The 12,617-nt window shown below is 37.1% G+C and overlaps 1 protein-coding gene across 1 annotated transcript; it reads left to right on the forward strand.

The window, feature by feature from the left end:
* Window positions 1–5,489: 5,489 nt before the first annotated feature.
* LOC107765200 (uncharacterized) lies at window positions 5,490–9,554 on the forward strand. The gene is made up of 2 exons (XM_016583820.2): window positions 5,490–8,172; window positions 8,883–9,554. Exons 1-2 carry the CDS (start codon window positions 5,583–5,585, stop codon window positions 9,338–9,340), a joined length of 3,048 nt encoding a protein of 1,015 aa, XP_016439306.1. The 5' UTR covers window positions 5,490–5,582; the 3' UTR covers window positions 9,341–9,554.
* The last annotated feature ends 3,063 nt before the right edge of the window (window positions 9,555–12,617 follow it).

The following is a 12,617-nucleotide window of genomic DNA, read 5'->3' on the forward strand; positions in this document are numbered from 1 at the left end:
CGGATTTGAATTCGGAGGTTCCTATGTTGATTTAGCTCTAATTGGCGAAAGTTGGAAGTTTGAAGATTAGAATTTCTTTGACATATGGTTGACTTTGGTTATCTATGTCTGTTTGGGATATCGAGCCTTGAAATAAGTTCGTATGGTGATTTATGACTTGCGTGTAAAATTTTAGGTCATTCCGAGTTTTTTATGCATGTTCAACGTAAGTTTGGAAGTTGGAATTTTGAAATAGTCATAAACTTGAATTGATGTGTGATTCGTAGTTTTGATAGTATGTTGTATGATTTGAGGCCTCGAATAGGTCCGTGTTATGTTTTGGGATTGGTTGGTATGACTAGAAGGGGTCTTAGAGGCCAAGGGTATGTTCGGGTGAGTTTCAGACCATTTCTCTCATGTTTAGAGTTGTAGATTTTCTGGTGTTTTGGTGTTCATCGCGATTGCGGGAGGAGAGTCGTGATCGTGGAGTGTGTTTTGAGGTGGCTTGTCATTTTCCCTTCGCGTTCACGATGTGGTTGTCGCGTTCGCGGAGCCTAGAGGGGTTGTGGTCATCACATTCGTGTCCAGGTGGTCGCGTTGGCATAGAGTGAAGACTAGATGGTGTCACCAAGTTGTGGGCCTTCGCATTCACGTGTTGGTGACCGCGTTCGCGTAGGATAGTGTGGGGGGAAGGGGGGGGTTAGGGGGTGCATCGTGTTCGAGGGTGCAAAACTGCATTCGCGAATGAGGATTTTGGGCGATGTTTGATTTATTTTTTGCAATCGCGAAGGTGGTCCCGCGATTGCGAAGGGGGCCATTGGGCAGTCATATTAAATATTTCATTTAGAGGGTTTTAGTTGTTTTATCACATTTTGAGTTCGAGAGCTCAGATTTGGGAGATTTTGGAGGGGGGAGGGATTTTCACGATTGGATTGGGGTAAATATTCTTTACTCGGATTTGATTATTATTCATGATTCCATCTTTATTTTTAGCATTTAATTGATGAATCTAAGTGAGGAAAATTGAAAATTTTAGTAAAAACTTTTCTAAATTAATTTGAGGATTTGAACCCTGATTCGAAGTCGAAATTGTATGAAACTTGTATGGTTGGACTCGTATTCGATTGGGTGTTCGAAATTTGGTACCTTTGTTGGGTTCCGGGAGGCTGACCCAGGTTGATTTTTTTATTTTTGTTCAAGATCAAAGCTTTATTGTTTGGAGTTATTTCCTATGGTTCTTATTGATGTTATTAAGTTATTTTGGCTAGATTCGAGCCATCCGAAGACTGATTCATGCGAGAAGAATTATTTAGAGTACTGATTTGGCTTGCTTGAGGTAAGTATCTTTACTTAACCTTGTTTGGGAGAATATCCATTAGGATTTAGCATTGATTGTTTATCCATGTTATGTGAAAAACTACGTGTACATGAGGCAACGAGTAAGTACACGGGTTCTATGTGTGGCTTTGTGGCAGGGTTGGACCGTAAACTATTAATATGTATTAATTTGATAAAGTAACTTATATGGAACATGCTTAAACCACTTTGTGATTTCCTAATCATGATTGCTACATTTGACTTAGCCATAGTCATGTTTTACTTGTTGAGCACTCCTCTACACTTCTATGTTATTGTCATGTCCGTATGCACCTTGTTGGGAAGTTGTGAGCTTGTATCTTGATAAAGCTTTGATATTATTGGTTTGTGATGTTGCGGAACATGTGAAGATGTTGTGTGGATTGATTGTTGTTGTGCAGAGTATAAGGGTAGAATTTCCATGTTGTTGATTGTGTGGACTATACGAGTGACTATTGTGATATTGTCTGGGGGGAGCGATACATATGGCTATTGTGATATTATCTGGACGGAGGGATACAGATGGCTACTGTGTTATTGTTAGGATTGAATGATATGAGTGGCTATTGTGTTATTGTCAGGGCGGAGTGATACGAGTGGTTATTGTGGTATTATCAGGACGTTGTGATACTGTTGGTTATTATGTTATTGTCAGGGCGGAGTGATGCAGGTGGCTATTGTGTATTGTCAGATATGAGTGGCTATTGTGTTATTATCTGGGCAGAGCGATATATGTGACTATTGTGATCTTGTATTAGGGCGGAGTGATACGGGTGACTATTGTTGTTGTGATAAAAATATGGGCACGAGGTGCTTATTTGTGTGAGTTTTATGTGATGACTTCTTGTTGAAATTGAGCCTTTACTTGTATTGAACTGTTATCATTTATTCTGATGAGGTTATTGCTATTCGTTTTCTGCTATGCTTTTGTTGCCAGTCTTTGATCTATTGCACATGTTATTTTGACTAGTGAGTATCACATGACTTGAACCTCATCACTACTTCTCCGAGGTTAATCTTGATACTTAATGGGTACCGACCGTGGTGTACTCATACTACACTTCTGCATATTTTTATATAGATCCAGGTGTTGGAGGTAGCGGACCTAGGCAGTGGGAGCTTCTTTGATCGCGGGGATTCAAGGTAGAGCTGTTTTGATCGTCGCAGTCCCTTAGAGTCCTTTCCTTATGTTTATACTGTCAATTCACTATCCGAACAGTATTGTATTTTGAAATATTTTTATATATTCAGTTAGAGCTCGTACTACCTAGTTCTGGGGATATGTTTGTGATTTTGTCATTTTGGCTTGTATCACCTTTATTTCGCATTTATGTTAATTCTGCTTTATTCTATCATATTTTACCGATTTAAATATTGATAAGTGATCGGCTTACTTAGTTTTAGAGACTAGGTGTCATTACGACCTATACGGTGGAATTTGGATCGTGACATTGACTAATAACATACTGATAGAGTGACGTATTGGTGTAACGTACTAATATTAAGAGAGAAAATGCAAAAATAGGATGGAGCCATAAATAGGAATATCTTAGGTACTCCGTACTAGTAGTACGTGTCAGCAGAAACAATAATAAAAAAGAAAAATAAGAACCAGTGGAAGAATGAAGCAGACAACACATGAACAAACGATATTCACTGAATCTCACTTATAAAATAAAAAAACATCTAAATTAAAAGGAAATGAAGGCATCATTTAAGAACCCCTTTTAGATAGGACTAATGTTTTGAAAATGATACAAACTCTATTACTAGACACTAGTGGAAGTGTTAGGTATCACTAATGAAAAGGACATTGTTGACTGCTTTCGTATAATTTGACAATGAATTGAACGGAATCTTTCGATTCCAAAGCTTCCCAATTATCTAAGTAATTGCTAATAATTTTTTTTCTTATTTTCACGTTCGGTATTCAATAATTGTATTGGACCTAGATTAATTTGGATTTGCGCCGCGTTAGACCTATAAGGGGAAAGTGCTTCGTACCTGGATTATTTCCATTCGCGGGACTTTGATTCGAACCTCTGATTTAGGATGAAAATATCTTATTCACCCAACTACAACACATGATTTATCGTTAAATATATCTTCGCGGATTAGTAGCAATTTGACGCAGAAAAGCAAAAACAGTAAGGATTAAACTCCTATTCTTATACCTTTTAGCCATAAAAGATACTGTAAAGTTTTTGGAACTTTTTATGTTTTATTTTTTTCAGGATAAAAAAAGATTGTTCCCAAGTTGCAACAAAGGAATTGGGGCCTCCTCTTTAGTCAGACAAATCAATAGATTCAATACCATTCCACGATTCAAAATGCTTTTCAAAATAAAAATACCTTTAGTTTCTGAAAACAAAATAGTAACAAGAGAATATACACTCCTTGCGGCCTACTCCTACTTTTAGCTTACGTAACTCTGTTAAATTTATATTAATTCCATATGGAGGTATATGAAAGTATTGAATATGAATACATATAATTTTCTCGTCAAGTTTATTGCATTTAAAAAGTTTGCATAAACACATACAATCATTTAAAACCCGCTACATAAAATTGTAAAACTTATGAGTTGTACCTTTTGTAACACTCTTTGCCATTACACTAAAAGCTTTTCGTTTGTTATGAATTTCAAAAATCAATTCATTTAAAAACAAAATTTGTTATCTAGAAACCTTTGTTGATAGATTTATTTCATTGTTGTATTGACAAATAATCCTAGATGGAAAAGCATGGAAGTCGATGATTATGATAGTTAGTGAGTAGTCAAATAATTTTTCTCTTTTTTGTGAGAGGACGTGGTTCTAGTTCAGAACACCCTATTTTTTCCCTCTTCTCCTTATTTGTATTGTTATTACTATTATATTATTATCTAAATTTTCAATTCTAGTGCTATTGTTATTTATTTTGGTTTGGTTGTCCTACTATTTCTGTTACCAATACTTCTTTAGTACTTTCATCATAGCGTCTTTATTACTTTTCAAGCTTTTTAAAATATTTTTCTTTAGCCGAAGGTCTATTAAAAATAACATTCCTATCTCATACAAGATAGGGTAAAATAGAGGTGTACAAAGAAAACCGACAAATCGCACCAACCCGATAATCCGAGTCAAATCGAGAAAAAAAACCGGACTATGATTTGGTTTGATTTGGTTTGGTGTTGGAAAAAAACCCGACCATAATTGATTTGGTTTGGTTTTAACTAAAGAAAGTCAAACCGAAATCAAACCAACCCGACATTACATATATAATTTTTTTAGATATATTTAATATATAAATATACTTATTGTGATGTAATTTATAAAAATTTCTTAAATTTTTTCATAATTTTATCTTTTAAGGTATTATTTTAAGGTTGAACTTAGAACTTTTGAATGTTCTAATAAATTTTATAGCCATTAATATTAGTAAATTATATAATGCTAACAAAAGTCCAAACCAAAATTAAATCAATACCAGTGCTAACAAAAGACATTCAATTCAATATTACGAACGAGAATGTGTTGAATATCTATTTTTTGTTTTATAATAATTTAGATAAAAATGCATAACCTATTTTTATTTTTTTCTTTAGCGTTTAGTCATGTAATTAATATTCTCTTATTAATCTACTTATTTTAGCATGATTTAGTACTTTTATATTATATTTATTTTTATTATGGCTTTTTAATAAGCAATATTTATATTACATAATTTTATTGTCTTTATTGTTGAATATTTTAGGATAATGCCGTGACACATCTCATATTTTGTATTATTTTCTTGGAAAATACTTTATATAGTTGTATCTTACTAGGATTAAAGAAATATTTTGAGCAACAGTTATATGTTTTGTTCTAAGAAGATTTTACCAGAAAAAAATTCGAAAAAACCCAAAAAGCCCAAAAACCCGAGAAAAATCGAGATTCAAAAACTCGAGTTTTATTGGTTTGATTTGGTCTTTAGATTTAATAACCCGACACAATTGATTTGATTTGGTAATTATAAAATCCGAACTGACCCGAATAAGCCAAGGTGATAAGACACACACAAACAAAGTATGTACTGACAAGTACCTGTAACTTTCTTTTTGTCAACTTTCTAATGTATTTGATAAGTTCATATAAATACACATTTATTATAGTGTATCTGTTCGATAAAGACACATGAAAAGCAAATAAAAAACCAAATGTAACAACAGCTCTTCTTCTCCATCTTTGCTCTTCTCACTCCTTTTCTCCCTTTGAACCAAAATCATGCATTTTCTTCTTCTCCTTTTCCTCCTCCATTTCCACTCCTCCGCCGCCGCAAAACCACATTTCCTCCCTGAATACCGCGCATTACTCTCCCTGAAAACCGCCATTTCCGACGACCCACAATCCGCTCTCATTTCATGGAACAGCTCCACCACCACCAGTCACTGTACATGGAAAGGTGTCACGTGCGACAAATACCGTCACGTGACTTCACTAAACATCTCAAACCTCAACCTCACCGGTACTCTCCCGCCCGAAATCGGCCAACTCCGTTACCTGGTTAACCTCTCCGTCGCCGTTAACCAGTTTTCTGGCCCCATTCCCGTTGAACTCTCCGTCATCTCAAACCTCCGTTACCTTAACCTCAGCAACAACATTTTTAACTTGAGTTTTCCTCAGCAGCTTACCCAACTAATAAACCTTGAAGTTCTCGATATTTACAATAATAACCTGACCGGTCAACTTCCCGTTGGGGTCCATAATTTGACGAATCTTTATCATCTTCACCTCGGCGGCAACTTTTTCACCGGCCGTATTCCACCGGAGTTCGGCAAATTTCCTTTCCTCAAATACCTTGCCGTTTCCGGCAATGAACTCGCCGGAGATATCCCGCCGGAGATCGGAAATATCACAACTCTTAAGGAACTTTACGTCGGATACTACAACACATTCTCCGGAGGAATTCCGCCGGAGATAGGGAACTTGTCCGAGCTCGTACGTTTCGATGCTGCTAACTGTGGACTTTCCGGCGAGATTCCGGCGGAAATAGGGAAGCTTAAGAAATTGGATACTTTGTTCTTACAAGTGAATTCTCTTTCTGGGTCTTTGATACCGGAAATTGGGTATCTAAAAAGCTTAAAATCTTTAGATTTATCGAACAATTTGCTCTCCGGTGAAATACCGTTAACTTTATCGGAGCTGAAGAATCTCACTCTGTTAAATCTTTTTCGTAACAAGCTTTACGGGTCAATACCAGAGTTCATTGAAGAGTTGCCGAAGTTGGAAGTTTTGCAGCTCTGGGAAAATAATTTCACTGGAAGTATTCCAATGGGTTTGGGCCAAAACAGTAAGTTAAAAACTCTTGATATTAGTACCAATAAGTTAACTGGAAATTTGCCCCCAAACATGTGTAGAGGTAACAATTTGGAAACTTTAATTACTCTTGGAAACTTCTTGTTTGGCCCAATTCCTGAATCTTTAGGTCAATGTGAATCACTTAGTAGGATTAGAATGGGTGAAAATTATCTAAATGGTTCGATTCCGAAAGGATTGTTAAGTTTGCCAAAGTTGACACAAGTTGAACTTCAAGATAATCTTCTTACTGGTACATTTCCAGTGACTGGTTCTGTGTCAGCTAGTCTTGGGCAGATTAGTCTTTCGAATAATCGACTCACTGGGCGTTTGCCGCCCAGTATTGGAAATTTTAGTGGTGTTCAGAAGTTGCTTCTTGATGGGAACAAGTTTTCGGGCCGAATTCCAGCTGAAATAGGGAAATTGCAGCAGTTGTCTAAAATGGATTTTAGTGGTAATGGGTTTTCGGGCCCGATTCCACCTGAGATAAGTCATTGCAAGGCTTTAACGTTTGTTGATCTTAGTAGGAATAAGCTATCAGGTGAGATTCCTACTGAGATCACTGGTATGAGGATACTGAATTACTTGAACGTGTCGCGAAACCATTTAGTTGGAAGTATTCCTGCATCTATTTCTGCAATGCAGAGTTTAACTTCTGTTGATTTTTCATATAACAACTTATCTGGATTAGTTCCGGGTACTGGTCAATTCAGTTATTTTAATTATACCTCATTTTTGGGTAATCAAAATCTTTGCGGACCCTATTTGGGCCCTTGCAAAGAAGGTGTAGTTGATGGGGTTAGTGAACCGCACGAGAGAGGCACATTTTCGCCTTCTATGAAGCTTTTGCTTGTTATTGGGTTGCTTGTTTGCTCGATTGTGTTTGCTGTTGCTGCGATTATAAAGGCTCGATCTTTAAGGAAGGCGAGCGGGGCTCGTGCTTGGAAGCTTACCGCATTCCAACGCCTGGATTTTGCTTGTGATGATGTTTTGGGATGTTTGAAAGAGGATAACATTATTGGGAAAGGAGGTGCTGGTATAGTGTACAAGGGTGTAATGCCAAATGGTGAACAGGTTGCTGTTAAAAGGTTGCCGGCTATGAGCCGTGGTTCTTCACATGATCACGGGTTTAATGCTGAGATACAGACACTTGGGAGAATTAGGCATAGACATATTGTTAGGTTATTGGGATTTTGCTCGAATCATGAAACGAATCTTTTGGTTTATGAGTACATGCCTAATGGGAGCCTTGGTGAAATGCTTCATGGCAAGAAGGGAGGTCATTTGCATTGGAATACTAGGTACAAGATAGCATTGGAGGCTGCAAAAGGCCTTTGTTATCTCCATCACGATTGCTCGCCTTTGATTCTCCATCGTGACGTAAAGTCAAACAACATTCTTCTGGATTCCAACTTTGAAGCTCATGTTGCTGATTTTGGACTTGCCAAGTTCTTGCAAGATTCAGGAACATCAGAATGCATGTCTGCTATTGCTGGTTCGTATGGCTATATAGCGCCAGGTATGCTATCGAAATCTTCTCATCTTCTTAGTGTTGATTCTGAAGTGTGTTCCATTCAAAACTAGTTTATAATCGATGTAAGTTGTGTGCTAGGATTGCAATTTATCAGTCTCTTCAAGTGTTTATACATCACAAGTGTGCTATGTGGTAGTCGTTGGTCCTTGTTTAGCTGGCAATGATCAATCTCCTTGTTATAACACAAATAACTCATATAGTAGTCCTTTATCGATAGTTATAACACGAATAATCTAGTAAATGATGAACGCCCCTGTTCATAGATAAAGCCATGTAACTCCGAAAATGATCTCAATTTACATGGTTGTTTGGTTTGGTTGGAATTTATGAGTACTTATGTTGTTGAAAAGCAATTCAAATCTAACCTGCTCCCTGAAACATAGAACACTAAATAACCAGTACTTGACGAATCCAAATCTGGTTACTTGCTGTTTGGCACTAAATTCTTTAATTTTAACTAAAAGAGTTTGCTCATTGCTTGCAATATCTAGTCTGCCCCTTTTTAAAAGGGTAGCCTGGTGCACGAAGCATCCCGCGTTTACGCAGGATCTGGAAAAGGGTTGCTCCCCTTGTAGGCAGCCTACCCTGATCAAGCATTAGTGACTGATTCCACGGATCGAACCCGTGACCTATAGGTCACATGGAGTCTTGCTACTTTTTATGTGCCTAATTTCTTTTTCATTTTAATTGTGCAGAATATGCCTACACACTCAAGGTTGATGAGAAGAGTGATGTATATAGCTTTGGCGTGGTTCTGCTAGAATTAGTGAGTGGTAGAAAGCCAGTTGGAGAATTTGGTGATGGTGTTGACATAGTCCAATGGGTAAGAAAAATGACAGAAGGGAAAAAGGAAGGAGTTCTCAAAATCCTTGATCCAAGACTCTCAACAGTTCCCCTTCATGAGGTGATGCATGTGTTCTATGTCGCAATGCTATGTGTCGAAGAGCAGGCTGTTGAACGCCCCAAAATGCGCGAGGTTGTGCAAATCCTAACTGAGCTTCCCAATCCATCTGGTACAAAATCAGGAGAATCAACAATCACTGAGTCGCCCCCATCATCAGCCCCTGCATCAGAGTTGCCAACTTCAGCTCCCGGAAACACAAAAGATAACCATCAGCCACCATCTCCTCCACCTGACCTTCTCAGCATATGATCTAAAATGTTTCTTCTAATGGAGCTTGTTTGTTATTCTAGTTTAATTCTCTTTCTTTAGTTTTATTATGAGTTTGGGCTAGCTTTTGTTCTTTCTTTTTGATAAATTGATCAGTTTTATTGGGGGTGGTTTTATGATGTAGGCTAGCTTTTGTTAGGAAGTGTTTCATTGTACAGTATCTGAGTAAACTAGTAATGAACTCTATCCTTCACATTAACCATGCGCGTTTTTGCTTTTTAATATTGAAGGAATTCCCAGAGGGCTTCTGCCTAAGGCAAGATTCAAATATGTGGCATACTGCTGTCTGCCTAACCCGCACATCACCCACACATCACGTGTTGCATCTCTATTACTCGCGTTTCCCACCCTTGCTTGTTTTCTCTAGTTTCATTTTCCTTTTTGGTTTTCTTATGACTTTGGTTCTAGCTTTTGTTCTTTCTTCTTGAGAAATTCCGTTTTATTGGGGGCAGGTTTATGATGATTTAGGTTAGCATTTACTAGGAGGTTTTCTTAGCGTACGGTAAGTTTGGCAAGGTTTCTGAGTAGCAAGATATCCTTCAATCCCAAAGAAAGAAAGTTTCAAGCACCTAGCGTCAAATTATCTATCGACGAGGATGTCACGCACCATATTAGGGTAGGGTGGATGAGATGACGGTTAGCGTATGGAATCCTGTGTGACAAGAATGTGCCACTGAAATTTGAAGGTAAGTGCTACAGAGCGGTGGTTAGACAGACCATATTGTATGGGTCTGAGTGTTGGCCAGTCAAGAATTCACATATCCAGAAGATGAAAGTAGCTGAAATGAGGATGTTGAGATGGATGTGCGGGCATACTAGATTGGATAAGATTAAGAATGAAGATATTCGGGAGAGTGGGTGTTGCTCCCATTGACGATAAGATGCGGGAAGCGAAGTTTAGATGGTTTGGGCACGTGCGGAGGAGAAACCTAGATGCCTCGGTTAGAAGGTAGGGATGACAATAGGGCAGGGCGGGTGCGGGTCGAGGTTGGCGGGTTTTGTTTGATGCGGGGTGGGGCGGGGCAGGGCGGGTTAAAACCGTTTTAAAAATATTTAAAGCGGGGTAGGGCGGAGCGGGTTTAATGCAGGGCAACTTTGAATTTTATCTTTTTTGAAACAAACCAATCATTTCAACTGCAATTTCACATTCCTTTTTACTAGCACGAATGTTATTTTGATTTATAATTAACCAATTTGTATAAGTCTCAACAAAATAATATTACTTAAATCAAGATATCGTATCAGTAATAAGAAATAATAGTAACCCATTTATTTTGGAAGATCGGCGTAATACTCTCTTAGTTTTATGTTTATGTGATTCTATTAAACTCTCCATTTATAAAATACTAAAATGTCAAACTAGTTTGTTTATTTAAAAAAAAAAAAGAAGAAAAAAACTTAAGTGGGGCGGGACGGGGCGGGTTGAAAACTAGAAAAATAACTATACGGCGCGGGGCACCAAATCCGCCCCGCACCTGCCCCATCGCCATCCCTATTAGGAGGTATGAGCTTTGGCAGGTACGAGAAGAGGAAGAGGGCGATCGAAAAAGTATTGGGACGATGTGATCAGGCAAGACATGACACGACTTCAGATTTTCGCGGACATGGTTCTTGATAGGAATGTGTGGAGGTCGAGCATTAGGGTCGTAGGCTAGGAGGTAGTCGAGTATTTTTTCTCTCTTTGTACCGGGTAGTCTGAGTTTTGTCTAGGAGTAATAGCGGTTTATGTCATGTTCACACTACTTTTTTGTGGTGTCACTATTTCTAGTAAAAGGGCCGTAACAGTCAAAAAATATTTTGTGGAGCCAAGGGAGTTCGAACCCAAGACATCTCACATAATACTTGAAGCTAAAAACAACTAGACTACTAAGTAGTTTTATTGTAAGTAGTGTCACTTTTAATAGTTTTATCTTGTATTTTTGTTTTAATTATTATTTTTATATATATAAATAGTAAAAATTTCGACGAAGCGGTGTTCTGTGACACCGCTTGCCACCATGTAAATCCGCCTATTATCTTTTCTGTTAAGCCGAGAATCTCCCAAAAACAACTTTTCTAAGGTCTGCATACACTTTATCTTCCCTGTACCCCAATATAGAAATTTTTAGTGGGTTGTGATGTTGGTTGCTTAAACTTTTATTGCAACTGCTACTAAGTTATGTGATCAGCACAATAAACGAAAGCCTGAAATTGGGGTTTTCTTTGGGAGTTGTTATGGCTGCCCGCTAGTTGGCTCAGTTTCTTAGACATATGTGGATTATTGACTATAGATTAATGTGTAGTGTAAATGAATTGTTTGTCCCCAGAAGAGTAAGATTTGACCACAAATTGCTTAACTCATGCAGTGTTTTTCAATTTCCGAGACTAGTGGGTATACTTGATACACTGACAAAGTCCTTGGCTTTCTCCACCTTCAATGACTCTTTTTTCACTTCAAATTAGAGGCCAGAATTTTAACTTAATGGATTGACTTTAAAAATTTTAAGTGGATACCTTAATGTATTTTTAAAATTATAGAATTAGATTAATATTTTTGAATTTTTACAAGTTTCCATATAAAAATTTATATTTCAAATCGAAAATATTGAGTTCGAATAAATCCAATGTTGAAACATGGGATTGTTGTGCAGAGACAAGATTTTCGCTAAGGAGTTCAAAAAAGAACAATTTATTTAAAATTAAAAGAAATTGTAGCTACTGGGAATTAAACCAAGACCTCACAAATATTTTAAACCCTCTTGACCAGTAAGCTATGCTTTTGGACTATGACAATGAAATTCAAAACATAATATATATTGAGGTAAAAACCAGATTTTGTCTTATATATACAATATAATTATTCGGCGAAGGGCGTGAATCCCTCTCTCCCTCCTAAATTCGCCCCCATTGTTGCATGTTTCTAATAATAATTGTGTTCAAACATTAATTATTTTACTGAATATTTCCTACCTTCACTAAATAATTATCATTAAATAAACGAAAAAGGGTTCAAAATGCACTTAAACTATTGGAAAAGGTTTAAAAATACCCTTCATCCACCTATTGGGCTAAAAATACCCATCCGTCCACCTTTTTGGTTCACTTATGCCCTTTGACCGTTAGGTCAATGCTGAATTAAAAATAATTATTATTCTTTTTGTAAAACTATAAAAAAAATATTTTACAAAATATTTTTATTTTTTTAAACTAATGCACTAGTAGTCCACTAATTTAGTAAAATCTTCTTCTTCTTTTTTTCCTTCAGTTTTTACAAAAAAAT

Source organism: Nicotiana tabacum, chromosome 21, assembly GCF_000715075.1.
Source record: "Nicotiana tabacum cultivar K326 chromosome 21, ASM71507v2, whole genome shotgun sequence".
NCBI classification, from domain to species: Eukaryota; Viridiplantae; Streptophyta; class Magnoliopsida; order Solanales; family Solanaceae; genus Nicotiana; species Nicotiana tabacum.